The sequence below is a fragment of the Solanum lycopersicum genome, chromosome 1 (genome assembly GCF_036512215.1).
Source record: "Solanum lycopersicum chromosome 1, SLM_r2.1".
Lineage (NCBI taxonomy): Eukaryota > Viridiplantae > Streptophyta > Magnoliopsida > Solanales > Solanaceae > Solanum > Solanum lycopersicum.
This window is the reverse complement of record NC_090800.1, coordinates 80,787,280-80,808,657: the sequence shown is the minus strand read 5'-3', so window position 1 is coordinate 80,808,657 and position 21,378 is coordinate 80,787,280. Positions and strand designations below refer to the sequence as shown.

The window sequence follows — 21,378 nt, the reverse complement described above, 5'->3', positions numbered from 1 at the left end:
TTAATATCACAACTAAGTTAATCAGGCGAAATCATAAATGTACAGATTTAAGCTTTTGCCGGTGACATTTTATCAGATCACACGACATGATAATTGTACGTTTCTTTCTCCTACTCTTATATCATCTCAAGAATACTTCTTAGTTATCTCTGCATAACACTGTTGACGATTTTAAAAAGCCGACTATCTATATTATGTAAAATCACAAAGAAATCTTTCTCAAAATAATCTCAACTTGAAATTAAAAACCTAGATCAATCAAACATTTGTTTCAAACTAAAGGGAATAACACAAAGATCACAAAAACAAGAAGATGAGAGAAATTGAAGGCAATATATACACAATATAAAAGGGGTTAAAGAGGCGCAAACCTTAGAAACATTCAAAACTCACAAACAACAAAAGGTAGTAGTAGTAGTGCATGTTTGACATGAGTCAAAGACTTGAAGTTCCACATAGTCCGTCACTTTCCTCTATGTTCTTTTCTATTTCGCACTACCACTGAATCGGTATTTCAACAGAAGAAAGCAGTGAGCGGAAAAATCAAGAATGTGAGGGAACTTACTTGTGTCAGCAAATCGTCTCCCTGCCACTTCGATTACTCTGAGAGACCAGAAAAAGGAACGCTTTTTTTAGATACCCATTTTGCAGAAAGCTATGAATCCTAGCAAAGTTGAAGAAGAAGATATGTTCCATCATCACTTGGACCCGCATCATCAAATCTTGGATCAATCTCAGCCGACAATTTTACAGGAGGAGGAAGAAGAACCCTTTTTTTCTGATATTGGATTCTTCCGGGACGACGACGACGATGATACCAGCCATACTTCCTCCGATCCCGATCAACATCAGCACCATCACCATCACCATCACCATCACCAGCAGCTAATTCAGTCGCTACCCCAATTGGAGCAGCAGAACGACATCGTTTCTGCGAACCCTAACCCTAACCCTGATTTGGGTTTGGGAAAGGGCGAAAAAAATAAGGCGGAGAAACGTCATCGGCATACTGTGGCTGTGGCGAATATAAGCCCAGAAGCTCACATTTCATCTCAATTCTACACTTTCAATAAGGAATCACATGCCCTGATGATACGCTGTCTTCTCGCGGGCCGTGCGGCGACGCCGGAGGAAATTCGATCTGTGACGCCGTCGTCGGTGCTTCAAAGCTGGCGTTTGGTGTGGAAGGACCGGAATGAGGACACGGCATACCTCACGGCGTGGAAGCGGATCCAGGACAAGCTTATCGCGAATATCGACCCTTTGAATGGTAATGAATTACTGTGTTTCAAGAATAATTCCAGTCAATTCGTTTCCCATGTTGATCAATGGCATGATATAGTCACAAGTTTTCACTGTGATGCGGATTTAAAACACTTGGGACTGAAAGAAACTGTAGAAAGAATTAAACAGGTGTGGACTGTAGGTGCTAAATTTTATGGAATACCTGAGAGTTATATTAGGGTTTGTGTTGAGGTTTGCCCCGTGTGCTCAGAGTCTGCGCCACGTACTAAGAGACGTAGGTTTGAGTATACTGAATCATTTGAAGTACCCGCAAAGGAAGTGCCTGTTAGATTACAACAATTGGCCACAAAGTATAAAGTGGCCTTGTGTATTAGGCAGAAATATGTTAGGTACAAACCATTTATAGCTGAGGTTAAAGATTACGCGTGTCATCGAGCTGGAGAGCCTGCATCCTCGAAGAAATCGAGGATTTTAAAAAGAGAGCCTTACACGTCAAAACGGTGTGGGTGTGGGTTTCGTATCAGGGCGATAGTTCCAATATCAAATTATAATGAGAAGGATAAGTCATTTGTCTATCTGGAGGAAGGGACAGCAGTCTTTAAGTTGTATGCAGTGCACTCGGGGCATGAACCTGGTGCTTCAGATGGGAATGCAAGAATAATGCATCGAGTAGTTGGGCATAAAGGAGGGGTTTTGATGGATCAGGAAACAGTGTATGGGATGGGCGACGAAGTAGAAAATGAAGATTTTGGGTTCCTTGGGAAGGATAGTGGAGATCTGCAACATTCAGTTTTGCAGCAAATGCAGGAAGCAAGGAATGAGATTGCACTGCTTGAGGGCCAGATTGGGAAAGTTCCTCATGAGTTATTGTGCTCGGTGTCTCGTGAATTGTTTGATTTTGCGAATAAGCTTAGGAATGTGAGAGAATATGGATCAAAGTCAGTTGGGTTGCTCTCAGATAAGCCGACCTCGGATGATCTATTGGTCGGGGAAAATGATTTGGCAGATTGGGGTGTTCACGATCATCGCATTTATGAGGATGGGAAGGATGCAGAGCTTATTGAGGAAGATGAAGACAGCTTTGGGAGAACACTTGGGGAGGTTGCATCTTGGGATCAGATAAGGTCAGATTGTAGGAATGAGAAGGATCTGCTGGGTGAGTCTTGTAAATCAGAGAAACCATTGGAGTGCAGCGAATTCGATCAGAAGGGCATTCTTGACTGTGGGAATTCTAAATTGACCAAGCCCTTAAGGCATGATGAGAGTATAGATACAGATGTTGGCTTCGTTGTTGAGAACTTCTACCCTGAGAACCCTAAATGGTTTGATTCATCCTGTGAACTGGACTCCGGCGCAGATTGTGTTGACAGCGGATTCAAGCCTGGGGGGCTTGTTTAGAGATCTTACAGCTGGTGACCCACTCTAACTTAATTATAGTCCTCCTTGTTCCATTTTTCATACTATAATGTTAGATGTGGGTTGTATATTTGTGTAGACAAAAGGTTGAAACATCTGGCAGCCTCTTTGTCGTCTTTGCTGTTGTAATTCTGTAAAGTACAGCCCATGAGCTTCTTTGCACATACATTAGATAGTTATTTGACCTGTCATAAATTTTCAAAACTTAAACTTGGTTGCACTTGCCATATCTGAGTTAGTGATTAACTTTTACTATCGTGCATTTATTGTATATGCTGCTGCTCTATTGATTTTACTTCTCAGATGCTAACCAAAGAATTGAGGACAGTGATAATCTGAATTTTCAAATAACGACCAAGATTGACTTAACCTGTTTCTATTAGCTATATTAATTTAGGAATTAGGATAAGATGAACTCTTTAGCAAAATTTCAGCTTTGTTTATAGAATGTGTGTGATATTTATAGATATTTATATTATGCTATTAGCAATTGGTGGGTAGTATCCAAAGGAATAACCTAGAAGACTATAAGTTGAAATTTATCCAAAAGATTGCTTATAATCTGGTGAAACACAAGGGATCTTGTGGATTAATAGAGTGACCAAATGTATGTGGAGAATATGGGTGAAGATTTGTATTGATTATGTTGCTTAATATGAACATCATGACTCATGAGCCCGTCCCATTGTAAAACAGTTTTTGTTCATACCTCCTCCTTTTCTTCTTCCACGACTAGAGCTTGTAGATTAACAAAATTGTACGAGAATGTTGAAAAAAATTTCAAGTTATTCGTTTGTTCTTATTTTTTCCTTTTTTGATGATGGCAAAACCTTCTAGTTGGAGATGACAATTTGAAACTCTATGAAAACCCAACTTTTTTGGGCAATTGAGGAGTTAGTGTTGATGTACCATTGGATTTTATTTTTGGCTTCTGATTGAGGTTGAACATAGATACATGACATGATTCTATTCAATAGTAGTTTAAAATCATCATGTAAATAGACTTCCTTAATACATACTCTTGAGGATATTCCAAAATAATTTGACTTGCTAATGAACTCATCTTGATGTGGAAAAAGAATAAAGAAGACAAGGATAAAAATCTAGCTTAATTCACGATTTGTTTCGGTCAAGTTCTATTTTGGCCTGTTTGCTCTAAAATCTAAGTCCTATTGCAGAAACAAGGGAAATTTTGGAGAAGATGAGACTGTATGATGTTCATTCAACACATATAATTGTGTATGATCCTGTTATGTTATGACGCAATAATAATAATAATAGTTAATAAGCATATGCGAACCTCGTTGATATTTGGATAATCATTAAAAACTAATCCAATTTAAGTAAGAACTTTATTTTCTTGAAAGATGAGTCTCAATCTAAATACAGAGTACTTATAATTGTGTAACTTATTTGAATTCCTGATACCTTGATCTGATGAAGAGACATGTTTTTGACTATTTATTAAATCACCAGGACTTCTCTAGGAAAGTTTTGGCAAAATTAAATGCAGTCAATCTCTAAATTTTACTCACATTCTTGGAATTGCTTTTGAAGCGATTTATAATTCCAAATCTATTATGCATCCCTGGTGTGAGAACAATCTGTGGATATATGATTTGTCAAACAAGTGTAATAAGTTGTGATGGTGTTGTTAAAATTGTTGCCCTTGTTCCTAGAGAGATTTTTATGGTTTGCTTGTAATTAATTCTTTCCAGTCAACTCTTGAATTAGTTCCCTGATTTGCTATTTGTTGAAATGGCAGTTCTTACTAAATTAGTTTATGCTTAAGATAAACATAATCAATGTGTTTCTATTGACCATAGGTTGCTAAGTTTAGCCTCAATTTCTGAAAGCAGTTATGAGGATTGAGGTGAGGACCTCTTAAGCTGCTAGCAAACATTGAAAAAGTGTGAAGGTTTATTGTTTAAGGACTAGTTTGTGGCATATATCTTAAATTGGACATACAATTGATGAATAGAAAGCTTATGGGAACTTGTCATTGTCTGTAATTTTCTGTTCAACCATAAAAGCTATCGTCACATATTCCTGTAATTGTTTCTTCATTTTTCTTAATTACGTGTATACCATCCCAGAATGAAAATGATGGGCAACAAATTGAAGTTTATTTAATATTTCCTTGAATGTGTGTTGGCACCTCTCCTTTACACAGAAAGAGCTTATGCAAATTTTTCTGTCATCACTTTTTTTTTCCTTTTCTATTTGAATTGTTGCTATACCTACACTTTGGTCGTAGAAGTATCATATATTTGCATGTCTAAAGAAGGCTGATGTCTGCTCCTGCTTTTATCAAGGATAAAATTCACGTCTTGATTGTTATTCCTTGTTACGTCATCCCTTATTACCCCTGAGGTCTTTACCCACTTATCCACAATTTTGTAACTCCTGCTCCACATATGCAGATACCTGAATTCTCTTAAGTTAATACATTTGTCCTCTTGTCAAAAACATGTGTGGAAGGCTTATTATCATTAACTCATGGAGCTTCTTTGGATCTCAAGGTCCTTCATTAACAAGGACTTTTATCTTCTTTTTAACTGTACTTCTGCCACTCTTAAAAGTAAATGGTGATGTAGTTGACAAGTTAAACATTTAACTCATAAATTGGAATCAAAATAAATGCTTCTTCCTGTTTCCGCTCTTCTTTTTTCAAGTTATGGCTCATCCTGTTAATTAGATTTTTCATGTATCTAATAGGGTAGGTTTTGGTATGCTAAGCGTAGAATAGATCACCCATTATGGATCTTGGAAATTGGACAGACTAGTTTTTCTGGCTCTGGGTTGTTAGAAATGTATGAGATGTTCAAGAGTGTTTTATGGCTAGTTCCCGTATGAGAGCCATCACAAACGGACTGCAGGAACATCGATAGCACAATGTTGGCAGGCTGCTATTTTGAAGAATACAAGCTTTTGGCATATGGATTGAGTGTTGTAAAGGTTTTGGTGAGTAAAACTTAAGATTCAGTAAGTTAATTATTTGCAGATTATTGCTCTTTATGTCCTTACTTAACATACTGCGTCTTGATCATCTTTTATGTTTGCATTATTTGCTTCATTGGGTTATTTCTTTTTGGAGAAAATTTACACATTGGGAAATGCTCTTTGTTACTCAACTGGTGTTGCCTATGTTATATTGCTTAGAGATGTTCATTAGTGAAGCGCAGATGACAGTTTTCTAACCTTAAAAATGAAAACAATGCTTTCTTATCTTCTGCTTCGCGTGCATAATACCTTATTCTTTCTCGTCTTCTTGTGCTTAAGAAAGAAGGCATATTCCGCAGAAAATAGTTCCAGTTTATTGTTTAATGAACTGCTTGGCATTCCTCAGTACATTTTGTGATAAAAGTGTTTTGCTGTGATGCTTCCAATCTTTTTGTTGAATTTCTGCATTTATTTTCTCATTACGTCCTTCTTGGGCAGCTAAGATCTTTATTTTTGAAAGGAATTTTGAAGGTCTAGTGGAGAAGAATTTGTAGCCCCTTATCTTTCTCTTTTATTTTTTCATTTCACATTAAATAAAATGGAACGATAAAATTTTAGTGTTGGGAGTTGCATGTTCATAAGCATAGGATTGAGACTCTGAATGACTTCTGGATGGACAAGATCCCCGTCTGGCCAATCCCTGCTGATCATGGGACTTGGTCCAGTTTGCACTCACAAAGCTTGGCATTCTTATTGAACCTTTAAACCCCAAAGTACCTCGACTATTCTGTGAGTTTCAAATTTCAGTTATGTCAGCACATTTTATGTATGAAAATTAAACTACAATTACAATTGCTGTTAGATGCTTTTTCTCTCTTTCATATGTTTCACATGGGATGTGAATTCTAAAATCCAAGCTTTCTGAGCAACTGGTTATGTTGTGCCGAAATCCAAGCTTTTTGCCACTTTGGGGTTCCCTCAAGATTAGTGGCAACTTAGGTTGTCCAATCAGTTGATCCATGTGAAGAAGTGTAGTGGAACTCCAATTAATCTGCAAAGCCATGTGAACTTCATCCCACTTCAGCTCAGTCAGTGGTCACCTGGTCTCAAGCGTCCGTGAGGAGAGGAGCAACACTTGATGCCTCTTTTCTCAACTTGGTACATTGAGGGGATTAGTACAAGCTAGTCCTCTTCCTCTGCACATTTCCCATTTATGTATGTGTACAGGCAGGATGCCTCGCGTGGTAGTTTGGAAGGCTTTGTTCGAGAAAAAGCACAACAAGTAGAGACGACCTCTGTGAGCCATTTTGTGAGGTCTGTCTCAGACAGATTTGCTTGATGCTAGGTGCTAAAACATAGTCATTTTGAGGTCATTAGCACCTATATATCACAAAGTTGGTAGTTTAGTTGATATTTAAACATGAGTTTTCAAGAGGGTAAGTTATAAGTTTCCAGCCAATAATGTTTCTTGAGATTCTTTGTAATTGCCACATTTTTTTTTTTGGACTGTTGTCACCAAAGCTTCCTAAGTGTGAATCACAATTGGTTGTAGTTATTTTGCTATGGTCCATTTAGGGGTGATAATTTCAGCCCATATTAATAAAATATGAGCTCATTTTGACCATATATAATGATTTGGATTGCTCGTATTATAATTGGTCAAATATACGCTTCAAGCTATTTTAAAAGTCTCCTCAAATATGGTTAAAATGAATTTATTATGGGTATCCATTTGATCCATATGGATGTGAATATTACGATCATATGAAATCGATGAGGATATAAAATAATATTTGATGATCTTTGTTATTTAACGATGGCTTTATGCAAAACCTTTCAAAGTATTACAAAGTATCATACGTTATTCAAATTATAATTTTTAAAAGTTCGTAAACTCTTTTTTTATCCAAATTTTTAGCATGTAATAAAGAATATATAAGACTTCTGGACGGGAATTGAATAGGTAAAAGGTTAAAAGATAATTCGAAGCTTTTATAAATGATGAAAAACTTTTCTCAACTATCAGTTTTCGAAAATTTCATGCTGAAACTATAAAATACGTTTTCTTGGCCATTAATCATATCTTTTGAAGATTGACATAGTACTAATTATAAAATACAAAAAAAAAGAAAAGGAAGATGAACTTTGAAATTCAAAAACAGTGATTATGAAACGGCCTATAAAGAGATAAAAGCGCTCTCTTTGTGCATACGTTTGCTTTACAAAACAAAAGCTAACGTTTTTCTTTCCCTCCTTCTCTCACTCAAATTCAACAACACGATTATTCTCCATTTCCCTTTTAACAAAATTTCATATTATCACAACAATAATTTCACTTGGGTTGAGCAAATTTGCCGGAAAAGGATCACAGTTTTCTCTTAATTACGGCTGATCAAAATTCTAGTAAGGGTTTTGATTACTCGAGTTTGTTTGTATTTTAGATGAAAATTTGGTGCTCTGTTTTCAGAATTCAGTATCTGTGTATAGGTTAAACAAATGATCGTAATATTCACATCCATGGAGACTTCTATACTATTTTGTTGCTACATTTAACTGGGTGAGGTTGAGTGCTTCTTGAATTTTAACTCAATTTTACAAATTAAAGGGGGTTTTCAAGTTGAAAGCTGTTATTTCTAAACTAAATGTATCATATTTTCTTTAACTTAGGGCTTGGCTTTTCGTGAATCTTTTGAGTTGGCGTTGTCTATCAAAAACAACCTCTCTATCTTCTTGAAGTAGGGTTAAGGTTCCAATTGTGAAATTACACCGGATATCTTGTTGTTGTTGGTTGGCATTTTTTGAATAGTTAGTAAGTAATGGTTCATGGAGCAAAAGAGTTTTAGATATTCAAGATTTTTAGTTTCTGGTAAGGGGAACAGATCAAGATGTTTGTCTGTTAGCGCACATCCAAAGAAGTAGGGTTCTAGTTTCTATGGCAATTAGTTCGTCTTTCTTGGAATTTTACATATGATAATCTTCACATTTTGGACTAGAAACTAAACATGGCTTAAAAGGCCTTTTTTTTCTTGCGGTATCCTTTTAAATTGCATAAAATTTGTTATTGAGGTATAGTTGATTGACTGAATAGATTAGTTCTGGCGCGATATATGTTTTTATTGCCTAACAAAATAAATATCAAAAATCATTTGCGAGATTCTGTCCAAGAGGTGCTAAAAGATATAACTTTTGAAACAATGAAAAAAGAATGTCGTTCGCTTCATTGTTAATGCTTCGTTTTCATTTTAAGGTTGGAGAGTGATAAATCAGCAAACACTTCAACGTTTTATTCTAATTTAGCTGGGATTTTCCTATGTAGCTCATCTAAATTCAATCTCCGTGCTTCAGGATTGCCTTTAGCTAGTCTTATAGCTTTTCCATTTACCATCTCTTTCTCTTTCTCAAGGTGTTAATGCTTCAACAATGAATAACAGCCAAAGTGAGAAGCCTTTGCATATGGAAACAACTTGTGGCTCTCTTCTCTCTGAGATGCAGGTTTGCTGGAACTAGGCTCTTCTATTGTTATTAAGAAATACAAGACTTACATTGTGTTCTGAGAGTGTACTCTTTTTTTGTGTGTTACCTTGTATTTTGGATCAGAGAATATGGGATGAGATGGGAGAGCCTGATATCGAAAGGGATAAGATGCTTTTCGAGCTACAGCAAGAGTGTCTGGAGGCATATAGAAGAAAAGTGAATCAGGCAAGTCGTTGCCGGGCTCAACTGCGGCAAACTGTTGCCGACTCTGAAGCAGAAATTGCAAAGATATGTGCAGCACTAGGAGAACAATCATCATATGCTAGGCAGGTGAGACAAACAAAAATCTCTCCTTTGGAGCATTCAGTAAAACTTTATGATCTTTTGCTTGGTATGTAGAAATTTTTCAACATTTGGCCTCCTTACATAGCAGATTTCCAGAAGTTTGAAGGAAGAACTTGAGGCCATTAAGCCTAAGTTAGAAGAGATGAAGAGGAGAAAAGGAGAGAGGATGAACCAGTTTGCGGCTGTTGTTGATCAGATACAGACTTTCTCGAAAGAGCTCTGTTTACACTTCCAAGAGAATGCTCAAATGAGTGTAATTGATGAGAATGATTTGTCTGTCAGAAGACTAGAAGAAATGCAGAATTATTTGCTTGCTTTGCAAAAAGAGAAGGTTTTTTCTGTTTCTTCTCTTTACTTGCTTCAAACTCTGCATGTTTTAGCTCACGATTGCTGCCTTGAATAAAATTATTACAAAAAGTTCCGACTTTTGCAAAATGAGTTCGGTAAACTGTCACTTCACAGACACATCAGAACAGCTTACAATAGAGGAAAAAACAAACGGGGAGTATCATTCCACTATTAATGTTGCAGAGTTTCATAATAATCGGAAATATTTCCTCTGCAATAAAGAATTACAAGAGTTACTGTTTGTCTAATAGAATGTTGTAAACATTTTCAGAGTGACCGCCTGAAGCTGCTGGTTGACCACTTGACAACTATCAATTCATTATGTGTGGTCCTTGGGGTTGATTACAAACAAACTATTTCTGAGGTTGATCCAACCCTAGAAGATTCTCGTGTCTTGAAAAACATAAGCAAAGATATGATCTTTAAGCTTTCTGCTATGATCAACAGATTGGAAGAGCTCAAGAAACAAAGATTGCTTAGGGTTAGTATAAATGTCAATTTAATTGTTCCAAACCACATATTTGTCTCCCTACTGATGTTGTTCTTCTTGTTGTTTAGCTTCAAGATCTTGCAACTACCCTGATTCAGCTGTGGAGCTTGATGGATACACCACTAGAGGAGCAACAGAAATTTTATGATTTCACCAGGCACATAGCGGCTTCAGAAAATGAAATAAATGAGCCTAATGTTTTGTCTGCCGACAGTCTTCAACATGTATAAAATACATAAACTAATTCTCTTCAATTATTATTTTAGGCTGTTAATTTCTAGCAGAAACTGAGAGCTCTCTAGGCTTGTTGTGATGCTTTCATAGCAGTAATGATTATTGCAATTCTATAATACTTATGCAGGCAGAGGCAGAAGTGTCAAGATTGCAGGCAATGAAATCAACAAAAATGAAAGAGGTTCTTCTGAGAAAGAGGCTGGAGTTGGAGGAGATCTGTAGGAAAGCACATTTGGTTATTGAAACACAAAATTCAGTTGACTTTTCTGTTGAAGCTATAGAATCTGGTAACTTATTCCTGTCATGAATTAGTCATCAAGATTACACGTAGCTACTTCTAACCAAATGCATTCTAACTAAATCATTTTGTCATAATTTATGGATTATTGTATGCTTAAGCAAATTGATTTCTTAAAAGAAATTTATTTATTTTCCAATACGTGTGAAGTTTTTGTTGTATTTCTCAAGTAGTAAAGCTATAATTTGTAGGCACAATTGATCCTTCATATCTGCTTGAGCAAATCGAGGTCCAGATTGCCAAGGTTAAAGAGGAAACCTTTAGTAGGAGAGAGATTCTTGAAAAGTTGGAGAAGTGGTTGGCTGCATGTGATGAGGAGTGTTGGTTGGAGGAATACAACAGGGTTGGACGTTATGTTCTGTTTTTTGACCTTTTTCCTGTATGTTCTGCGCCATACTTCTGTTTCTAATATGTTTTATTTTAGGATGAAAATCGTTACCATGGTGGAAAAGGTACACATCGTAATTTGAAGCGAGCTGAGAAAGCTCGAGTTCTTGTCAACAAAATACCTGGTACGGAACCTATTTTCTGTTCCCCGTGTCTCCCATCATTAAATATTGATTTTGCTAATACAAATAACCTGCCTAGATTTTGATATTAATCTTCTTTGAGTTAGCTTACTGCATAACAAGTGTACTCTAAGAATGCAGATACCAGAAAGTAAGAGTTAAATCATATGTGTGGTTTCTGAAAATTTGTTATGCAAATCAATTATAGTTTATCATTAACAAATCACCTACATTGTTGCATGGCTGTTTAGTGTGCCAATTAAACTTTTCTAGTTTGGTAAGAATCTTAAAATTGAATTTGTGGCAGCTATGGTGGAGACATTGAGATTGAGAACTAGCGCTTGGCAGAAAGAAAGAGGACATGAATTCTTGTATGATGGTGTAAGCACCTAACTCGACTTTGCTATAGCAATATTAAGCAAGACTAACCCTGAATCCACATCTGCAGCTGCCTTAACTCTTGGAAGTTGATGATAACGCTCTTGTATTGTTTACTTACGCCTTCAGTTTTGCTTTCCAGGTAGCCGTTCTTTATATGCTTGAGCAATATTGTGTTCTAAAGCAGGAGAGGGAGCTCGAGCGTCAGAGACAGAGGGTATGGATTTTCCATTTTATTATTACACATGAAATGACTTCTCTGTGTATTAGTTGTTTATAAGATTCTTCTTTTTATTCAAGGACCAGAAGAAGCTTCAGGGACAGTTGATGGTGGAGCAAGAAGCACTTTTTGGTTCAATACCTAGTCCTTCAAAGAGTGCAAAGAAGAATTTTAGACCATCAATGGGAGGTTTGACCAATAAAAGACTATCGCTTGGAGGATCAATGCTTCAAATCCCATATGCTGGTAAACCTGCACCATCCTCTCGACTGTCAAGCTCGTTGAAACAGCAAACTCCCCAAAGTGGTAGGCTTGTGATCTTGTCCTCTAGTGTATCTGAATTTACTTTTCCACCAAAATTGTTGTATACTCATTTCTATGTCTATGTTTATTGAGCTTTTGAGGCTTCTAAATTGGACCGCGCTATTGATATTCAAATTGTCTAACTTTTGAATTTTTGTTGTAGGCAGAAGAGATAGCATCTTGGCACCAAGAAAGAACCAAGGAAACCTCTATCCCCCTTGTACACCTAGAACTGAATTAGTACAGACAAGAAAGGCCCCTTTAAATCCACCTAGAACTAAATCAGCACAGATAAGGAAGGGCCCGTTAAATCCACCTAAAAATGCAACAACACAGACAAGGAAGCCTCTTTCTCCCTTGTCGTCATTGTTATCATCAAATGCTAGTACCATCAATATTCAGAATCAGACCCTAAAGAGCGGGGTGGTCCAGGAAGCACTGTATTTGAACAGAACACCAGTTATGACTCCAACCAAGATTACTACTGCTGAAGGAAGACTCAAGGAAACAGTGTCTTTCAACAAGACTCCAATTATAACTCCAACAAAGATTGCCTCTGCTGTTGAAGGAAGTATTACCCCAAAAACATTGCCCATTCCAATGCCAGCAACTCCTTCATCAGTTTCCACTGCCATGCAGACTGCAATGACCCCATCCAGTCGCCATGTTTCTGCTTGTGCTGATAATATCGAGTACTCATTCGAGGAGAGAAGAACTGGTTACGTTCCATTGCCACATGCCAACGTCATTACCAAATGCTTGATTTAGCGGTACAACTAGTATCAATGGATACTCATCTGGTTTTATAGCCAATGCCTTTTCTTTTTAACGTGGTTCCACTCGAACCCTGCACATACTGATCTGCGCTTTTTCTTTAGTCATTTGTACAGATACGAGGTGTGAGGGATGTGCTGTTTTATTTTATTCTGATGATGTGGTGGTGTGAATTGAACCAATGTTCTCAATAAGAGTCCTCCAAGGCCAAAGAATATAGGGATTTGCTTTTCCAACAGTCAAAGTTACTTTTTGAGAGAATTTGCTGGTAAGTTTATGTGAATATTGGATTGCTTCAATTGGTAGCTAAAATTAGTCAGCTATGAAACATATTTTAAGTCAAGGTCAAGTATCTTTTGATTCAAGCTTCTTCGGTCCACAACTTTTTTTTTCTTTTTTTTTGAAAAAAAGACAACCAAATGACAATTTAATTTGAACTATTCATTTTATCTAAAATGAATAGTTTTTAGTCTCATAAAATGTTATATATTTGAAGCAAAAAATAAGTGTACATATAAATTAAAACGGAAAGTATTGAGAGGTGTTAAATGAATATATCTTTCTGATATGGATAAACGATTTGCTAGTCTTTGACAATAAAAAATGTTTTAGTTTTACGATGAAAAATTAATATAACACTTAAGAGATGCAGACCGATAATTTTCTTATGTTCTAATTGTAAAAGTGCAAAAGATCATATTTTCTATGAATTTATTTGCCTAACCAATTTATTTATTCCTACCGCCAAAAAAAAAAAAAGGTAAACAGATACGAAAATAACAATAATTTAAGCTTTTGACTAAAATTTCAGCAACTTATCAAAGATGGGCCATGACTGCCCCAAAAAGCCTAATAGGTCCCACAAATGTCCTTTTTCCTTTTTGATTTTTTTCATCCCTCAGTATATTAATTTGATTCTGCATTGCTATTGTGATTGCAATAATAAATAAATATAATTGGAACAATTTGATAAAACACTCATCTGTTTGAATTAATGTGGAAATACCATTGAAGAGGCCTCACTTATGTTGTTCATATATTAATTAGCTCACTCAAATATTTTGGTATACATGGCCGATATAGGTCGAAGAAAAATTGAAAGACGTGATTAGATAGAATATGATATATTTTTAATTGAGAACATGGCTGTCATAGGAAAATATAGATATTAATGTTTTTAAACAACGGACCTTATCTCTCTTCTCATATTAGTTGAAACAGTTGTTTCATGCCATATTAATTGTCTATCTGACTAAATCAAAAATTCATTGAAATTTCAATATATTATTCTTGTAATTAATTCTTTTTGAAGTGTTTATATTTGTTTGTAAAGTTCTCAAAATGTTTTTTATTGTGTGAATTAATAAAAAAAAATTCCTATAAATAATTTCTTAATATATGTATTAAAAAATAATCAACTAAAATGAAACAGAGAGAGAATAGTATTAATTAATTATTTCACATGAGATCTTATCCTCCGTTTTTTTACTAGCATACATGTTTGTTTATTTATCAGAGTGTTTTTTGTTATTAACTTAACGTTGTTTTTCTTTCTATTTTTTGTTTTGATTATTTTTCTTTTGAGTGCAAGATATTAACTTTGAAAAAAAAAAAGATACGCTTATAATAAGTCAAATAACATTGATAATGTAAAAAATAAATTATTTTGAATTGTTAATGTGTATTATTACACATTTATATTGTAAGTTACTAATAATATTTTATCAGTAATTAACTATTTTCTTTTTTTAGAAAAAAAAAAAACTTTTCTATCGTATAGTATATAAAATCTAAAATGTTGAATTTTGTCTCTTGCGGAATTAGTTGAAATCTGCCATAATTAATTTTGAAAATCATTGTTGATTGAACCCGTGATTCAAAATTGATGTAGCCTACTTTTTGACAGAAAAAATGTAGGGTACTTATTAGGAAACAATGAATTTTCATTGACTATTGGGTTTTTATATTTTGATTTTCGATCCAAAATATCAAAAGAATTGTCATTTAGTGCGTAACTTTTGGATTAAGTCACTATGAATTAGATTCACAAAATCTATACAATTGATTACTATCGCTATTTTAATAATAATATAAAAAAAAAATCTTGTTTCGATATTAATATCTTCAAAATATTGCGTTATAATTATTAGAAAAGAGTCGTATTCAAACGATAGAGTATCAACTAGTATATGACGATATTAGCTAAGTATTAATAATTATCAGTTGTTTAATGTATATTGTATTAACTGAAAATATGTAAAAAAGATTATATTGACATGTATATATTGTGTTGTTATAAAATAAAGTAAATAATGCAATTTAATAATGTCATTGGTGCCGTAGAAAATACGTAATACTCTATTTATGTGATATTATTTAAAGTTTAAAAATTAAATCTATTTTTTATTTGACTGTTTTATTTTTATATGCCTAATCAATATTTTATGTTATGTATAATATTTTTCACTTGGAATTAAACATGTAAATATAATTTCTTGTTGTTTTCAAGTTAATAATTTGGTAGATCCGATTGCATGTCTCCCACGTGTGAAAAATTACTTCCACCAATATAAATGAAAATAATATTATATACTATTATTCCATCATCATTTTATGTGATAGTTCAATACTCTCAAGAAAATATCACATTCTCTTTTCCTATGAAAAAAAATAGTTTATTGTTATGTGTGTTTTACTTTGATGATACTACTTCTTAGGACTCATTATTATAAGTAGTTTTTTACGTTAGAATCTGAGCTACCTGAATCATTTTCCTAAAGTCTGTTTTCTTCGTCGAAGAGCTGAATAGCTTAATTGATTAAGTATTTAAATTTATTAGTGAGAATTTGATTATTTACATGTTAGTGCCACCCTCATTTCTCTTCTACATATTTTTCATTTTATTCTAAATTTATTAAGTAATCGAATATTATTTAGTTTCTCTCATATAATTAATATTATTAATTTTATATTATAATTTTTTTCAATTATTATATTATATATTTTATAATTCTCTCTTACTTTTTTTTCTTCCAGCAAGACTTAATATTATTGTATTTTCTTTAAATACATGTTATTGTGCTTTTCTTGATTAGATAATTTATCAGAAATAATTTTATTTTTTTTACTTTCACAAGATAAAAGTACTTTATATCTATTTATAAGATAAAAATATATTTGTGTCTATAATACATATTTCATATCATCTTATTGCGCTTATATTTTTTTTTTCTTTTTGTTGCTTTATATCAAAAGTCTGTTTATTCATTAAATTTTGTGTTTGGTAATTTATTTTTTCTTTTTTGCCATTTTCACGAGTATTATAATTTCAGAAAAATAGTAAGTACGTATTAATGTCTATTCAAATTGGACATAATTGAACTAATCAAATATCAGTGGCATTGTTTAGTAATTAATTCAATTCTCCAGGGCATAAACTTGACATCTCAGAAATACCCTTGGTTTGAAAAAAAGGACAAAAAGTAGGTCAGCGGCAAAAAAGGTTGACCGCTCTGACAAACTTTTGGTCCCCTACCTTCACTTTTTCAGCTTTTATTTTCTACAATATTTAATACAATTTTCAAAAAGAAACTTTATCTTTTTCCCCATAATACCTATTATTTCATCACCATTTTACCAAAATACCCTTTCTCAATAATCATAATGAACCCCTTTTTTAATTAATTTCTTTACTCGGACTTGAAATTCATCTTAATCATATTACATTTTTTTTTTTGGTTTTAGTGCAATTAATATTTTATTGCAACTAATATGAAAAAATAATTAACTTTTCTTTTTTTCCTTCTTTTTTTTTTGTGAATTTGCATTGCATTCAGAAATTTGCTTTCCACTTTTTTGTTTTACATGTTGTGTCTTTGTCTTGAAATTTTGCTCACCTGAAAACTGGTTCTCTTGCTGGGAAACAGCTATTTGTTTTCATCTTAAAACTTTATTAATATTTTGGTTATATAACCATTTTTTCTTCTTTTGTAAAATTTAATTTGATCTGTGAAATAGAGCAGTGTAAGTCAAACTCCACTCTCACTCTTTTTTTGTTTGTTTGTTTTTAAATCTGTTGTTTATGACTACTAACTTTGAAAATTTTCTTGTTTTTTTTTTTTTGCAAGTCTTAAATTTTCTTTTTGGCTTTTTGGTCTAAAGATTAGTTTTTTACTTAGCCAGCCATGGTGTGATCTTTAAAACAAACAAGAACATTCTTTCTGGTCTGTACTTTGGTTCTTGAATTTTTGTCAATAGAAAATTAAAGGCTTAGAAAATGTTGGCTTTTTTTCCAGAAGTCATATTAAGCTATTATAATATGCTCTTCATATTGTTCTTTCTCTGTATTTTTCTTTAAAAATATTGAATTGCCATCTTGTGTTTTTCAGCAAAGAGGAAAAAAAGTTGTCTTTTTTTTTTTTTGAGGGGTTATTTTTTGATGTGTTACTTGAGATGTGCAATGATGTTGGTTGAATAGTTACGTTGTTCGGACTTTTCAAAAATGAGGTTGAATCCTAAAAAAATGCACTGCTTTTTGAAGGATACGGTACACATTTTTGAAGAGTTCGAACGACATAGTTGAGTATTACAAGGATGATATTTATATAATTTTGTGATGATTGTTCAATGTACTTATTGATTCTGTTTTCAAACTGAGTTTTCCATTGAAGGAAAATGTAAGAAAGCTCACTTCTTTGACTCTTTTTGTTTTGTTTACAGTTGCAAAGCATTAATATCTGCTGAAAAAAATGGAGTCAAGGGAAGCTATAGCTCCAGAAGCTCCATCAAACTATCATATGGTATCTAGAACAGAATCTACTCCTATACCACCTGGTACATTGGCGGTGATTCCCCCTCCGGTGGCTACCGCCTTTCCAATTAGCTCAGAGAAGAAGAAAAGGGGACGTCCTAGGAAGTATGGGCCTGATGGAGCAGTTGCAAGGACAATTTCACCTACGCCTATTTCAGCAGACTTCTTGTCGAAGAAAGTGAGTGTTGCCCGTCCTGAATCGGAGAAAAAGGCTCGAAACAAAGTGGGAGCTGAAAATTTAGGTAATGTACAAGTTTTATGCCTTTGATTCTAACTAGTGTGTTTTCAGTTGGGACCTGGAATGTTGGAATATTGGATATGGAGTAGTACTGTTGAGGTTTTTTTAATATGAATGAAGTTAAATACAATTTCCTTTGGAGAATTGGGGCTTGAATTAATTGTTCATTTGGCTAGTTAGTGCTATCTAGGGGACCATATATTCTTGATTTCATGATGATAGCTGTAGTTTATAACTTCTTCTTTTTTCCTTTCGTTTTCGTCTTCTCGTGGCTTGTTCTACATTTTGCCAAATGAAGATAATGAGACTTGATTTTATAAACTACTAGTGATTGATTTAGCATTAGTTCATCAGGGGGACATGATTTGTATGGACTATGGCCTAAATTAGGTGGATTCTTCGCTTTCCATGTTGCACCCGTCTCGGATTCTCAATAAATACACTACTTTTGGATACGCACCCATTGGCATGTTTGAAGAATCCAAACAACATAAACTATGACCCTTTTAAAAGAATCTATGTTTGAAACATACATGGATTCCTTCTGAATGAGGAGCGTGGTCTAGATTCTTCAATTTCCCCTTGTTCTTGGTGCAAATGAAAAAGTAAATGTAATTCTTGTTTTTAAATTTACTCGGCCAGCTTTTCTGAGGTAGGTAATCTAAGGTTTTGTAAGGAAAAATATCACAAGGAAGTTGTTTTTTCTGCATTTTGTTTTGGTTGCATGTAAATAAGTCTGAATTTTGGCAGGAGAACTTAAGTAGCCTTGTCGAGACGAAAAATAATCTTTTTCCCTTATTGGTTGAGTTCACTTAAGTGATATGCTTCCAGTTAGCCATGCAAGTTTTGCAGCTAATCACCTAGATCTCATCTTGTAGGTGAATGGATTTCATGTTCCACAGGTGGCAACTTTTTGCCTCACATGATCACAGTTGAAGCTGGTGAGGTATGTTTGGTTGTACAAGAATGTTAATAAAACTATTTCCAAAGGTTAAAATCATGTGAACAAGTCTTGTCAGTTTTTGGTTATCAAAGAGTTTAACTACTTAAGGAAAAAGGTATCAAGTAAATTTGCTTAGACAAAAGTAAAGAGTGATCCAACAGTGTTTTAACAAATGACTGTATAAGTGAGTATTGTACTAATTGTCCTAGTGGCACAATGGTGTTAGCAGTTCTGGTTCTGTAACTATCATTTGTATTCGGCTGTGTGATCGGTGACTTGCATACACATGACTAGTATAATTTAAGTGCTTGCAGATGATGTGAATTTTCAAACTGGATATGGTTGATCATGCAATTATTCTACACAGTCAGCCATGTTTGGAAAAGGTTCTCAAAGGTCTTTCACCAAGTCTGAGATGTATATGTGTAGGATTAGATCTCAAATGATAATGTTGTTGCAAATACCATTTGAGAATAGCTTGATAAAAAAAAATGAAATGTAAGAATAAGATCATAAACACATAGGGTTGTTTCTCTTTCTAAAAAAAACCACATAGAGTTGTTTCTGTTGGTGTGAGGGGAAAATTGGCAATTGCAAATTTCCAAATGCACTAAATAACTCCACAATGTTTTTTTAAAAAAAAAAAATCTATATTTTTAGATTACAAATATAGTGACTTAGTGTAATTGTATATTATAGCTACTTTAGCTTTGTTGCCAATAATAATTCATACTTGTTTGGGAATTTAATATAAAGGAGTGATCCTTTCATTTCCCAGTTAGCAAATTTCTAACTGGGAATTAGTAACGCCACACAACACTTTGTTATGGTTTATTACTCTATTACTTCTTCAGATCAGAAACGTATTTACTCTTTCGTTGGTTGTTTAGGATGTTACCATGAAGATAATCTCATTTTCTCAGCAAGGGCCTCGAGCTATTTGCATTATTTCTGCTGTTGGTTTGATATCAAATGTCACTCTACGCCAGCCAAATTCATCAGGGGGAACTCTAACTTATGAGGTTGGTTTTTTTCTTGTGTGTTCAACATCCAGTGACTCTAATTTGCATCACATCGTGGTGGTTATTAGCTTTCTTATATCCGACTCCAACGAGTTGGGGATTGAGGTGCAGCTGTGCATTACATTAGGGAAAAGAAGGATAAGCCTCGTTCCTGCTTTGGTATCCTCAATTACATTTGATGAATGATCAAAATTCCTTGTGTAATATTGTCGTGTAGGGTCGATTTGAAATCCTTTCTTTGTCTGGATCCTTTACTCCAACAGAGTTTGGGGGTTCTCGTACTACTAGCAGAACCGGAGGAATGAGCATTTCTTTGGCAAGTCCGGATGGACGTGTTGTCGGAGGAACACTTGCAGGACTGCTAATAGCTGCTAGTCCTGTCCAGGTAAAACTATTTTCTATTGCATGAATTCCAATCTTTGGCATGACATTTTCTCACAATAAAATTTCCTATTTATGTTCTACTGTTAGTCAGGAGTATAGAGATTGAGAGTGCTCAAGTTCTTTGCTTTTTCAATATATACTAGGTTGTAGTGGGAAGTTTTCTACCAAGCAACTACCAAGAGGTCAAGCCCAAGAAACAGAAAGCAGAACTCAAAGCAATAACTTATGGAACGCTCTCTCCTGCTGCGCCCCATAGCTCTAATATGGAGCCTAGAAGTTCCAATGCACACACTGTAAATGTTCCCGCAGCTGGAACTCAAAATGTTATTTCTTCTTCCATTCAACCAAATCACTGGACGGCCATGCCATCTGTTCAAGATTCAAGAAAGTCTACTACAGATATTAACATATCATTGCAAGGAGAGTAATCTGATCCCTCTACGTGAATTCATTCCCAGATTGTGAAAGCACTTCATACGCCCAGTACCTGAATAGTATAACTTGTCTGATCGGCAATAACTTTTGTTAGGGTAGAATATGTTGTTTCATCTGAAGAGCATCTATCATTATGGTGTAGTTGTAGGGAACTTTTTGAGTGCTTTAACATTTAACGTGTTTGGTCAAAAAGTTGAAGGTTTGTAGTTACACTCAAATTGTTACTCTCTTTTGGGTGGTTTCAGAAAAACCTTTTATCTCAAATACTGTAGCTATTATTGCTCTAATAATATCATGCTAAAATGGAAATGTGTATGAGCTACTAAATATGTATAACAAGTATATAACATAAAGCTCGACTTCAAAGTTGAGCAGATTTACATTATCAAGCCAAATTGATATTACATCAAAGTTTATCAAGCTTATATGACTTGATGTTGAACTTGTTTAAGATTCAAGGACAATATCAGTTGTTAATTTCTTTCTATTTGTCGAAGTCTTATGAGAAAAAACATAAATAGCATCAGTAGTATCCTAATAGTCTACTGTCTATATGTTTTCTCTAGGCC

The 21,378-nt window shown here is 34.3% G+C and overlaps 3 protein-coding genes across 7 annotated transcripts; all 3 read left to right on the top strand.

Annotated features, from left to right (window-relative positions):
• The first annotated feature begins 368 nt into the window (after positions 1–368).
• On the top strand, positions 369–7,235 carry LOC101254032 (uncharacterized). Of its 2 annotated transcripts, none has more exons than XM_026031746.2 (2): positions 369–2,657; positions 5,385–7,235. In XM_026031746.2, exon 1 carries the CDS (start codon positions 658–660, stop codon positions 2,641–2,643), a length of 1,986 nt encoding a protein of 661 aa, XP_025887531.1. In that variant the 5' UTR covers positions 369–657; the 3' UTR covers positions 2,644–2,657; positions 5,385–7,235. The 2 variants fall into 2 exon arrangements, with proteins under 2 accessions (XP_025887531.1, XP_004229818.1); XM_004229770.4 differs by having other exon boundaries at positions 5,380–7,235.
• A 393-nt stretch (positions 7,236–7,628) lies between these two features.
• LOC101255543 (65-kDa microtubule-associated protein 3-like) lies at positions 7,629–13,238 on the top strand. Of its 3 annotated transcripts, none has more exons than XM_069287371.1 (13): positions 7,629–8,007; positions 9,008–9,096; positions 9,202–9,408; positions 9,512–9,754; positions 10,043–10,252; positions 10,330–10,485; positions 10,623–10,782; positions 10,985–11,136; positions 11,218–11,305; positions 11,610–11,683; positions 11,823–11,897; positions 11,987–12,206; positions 12,367–13,238. In XM_069287371.1, the coding sequence occupies exons 2-13, from the start codon at positions 9,025–9,027 to the stop codon at positions 12,969–12,971; spliced, it is 2,262 nt and encodes a 753-aa protein (XP_069143472.1). In that variant the 5' UTR covers positions 7,629–8,007; positions 9,008–9,024; the 3' UTR covers positions 12,972–13,238. The 3 variants fall into 3 exon arrangements, with proteins under 3 accessions (XP_069143472.1, XP_010325766.1, XP_069143474.1); XM_010327464.4 differs by having other exon boundaries at positions 11,981–12,206; XM_069287373.1 differs by having other exon boundaries at positions 7,877–8,007; positions 9,036–9,096; positions 11,981–12,206.
• Positions 13,239–16,685: 3,447 nt separating this feature from the next.
• On the top strand, positions 16,686–21,073 carry LOC101253722 (AT-hook motif nuclear-localized protein 1). 2 transcript variants are annotated; one of them, XM_004229769.5, is made up of 6 exons: positions 16,686–17,000; positions 17,697–18,029; positions 18,904–18,971; positions 19,859–19,990; positions 20,208–20,375; positions 20,518–21,073. In XM_004229769.5, exons 2-6 carry the CDS (start codon positions 17,726–17,728, stop codon positions 20,800–20,802), a joined length of 957 nt encoding a protein of 318 aa, XP_004229817.1. In that variant the 5' UTR covers positions 16,686–17,000; positions 17,697–17,725; the 3' UTR covers positions 20,803–21,073. The 2 variants fall into 2 exon arrangements, with proteins under 2 accessions (XP_004229817.1, XP_010325760.1); XM_010327458.4 differs by having other exon boundaries at positions 16,686–17,200.
• Positions 21,074–21,378: the final 305 nt, after the last annotated feature.

Bases quoted from the DNA above. Each gene is read 5' to 3' on its own strand.
- LOC101255543 (XM_010327464.4), top strand. From the start codon at position 9,025: ATGAATAACAGCCAAAGTGAGAAGCCTTTGCATATGGAAACAACTTGT. The intron at 9,097-9,201 runs GTTTGCTGGAAC...ATTTTGGATCAG, and splicing joins CTCTTCTCTCTGAGATGCAG to AGAATATGGGATGAGATGGG. The intron at 10,486-10,622 runs GTATAAAATACA...ATACTTATGCAG, and splicing joins CTGCCGACAGTCTTCAACAT to GCAGAGGCAGAAGTGTCAAG.
- LOC101254032 (XM_026031746.2), top strand. From the start codon at position 658: ATGAATCCTAGCAAAGTTGAAGAAGAAGATATGTTCCATCATCACTTG.
- LOC101253722 (XM_004229769.5), top strand. From the start codon at position 17,726: ATGGAGTCAAGGGAAGCTATAGCTCCAGAAGCTCCATCAAACTATCAT. The intron at 18,030-18,903 runs GTAATGTACAAG...CTCATCTTGTAG, and splicing joins AGTGGGAGCTGAAAATTTAG to GTGAATGGATTTCATGTTCC. The intron at 20,376-20,517 runs GTAAAACTATTT...AATATATACTAG, and splicing joins TAGCTGCTAGTCCTGTCCAG to GTTGTAGTGGGAAGTTTTCT.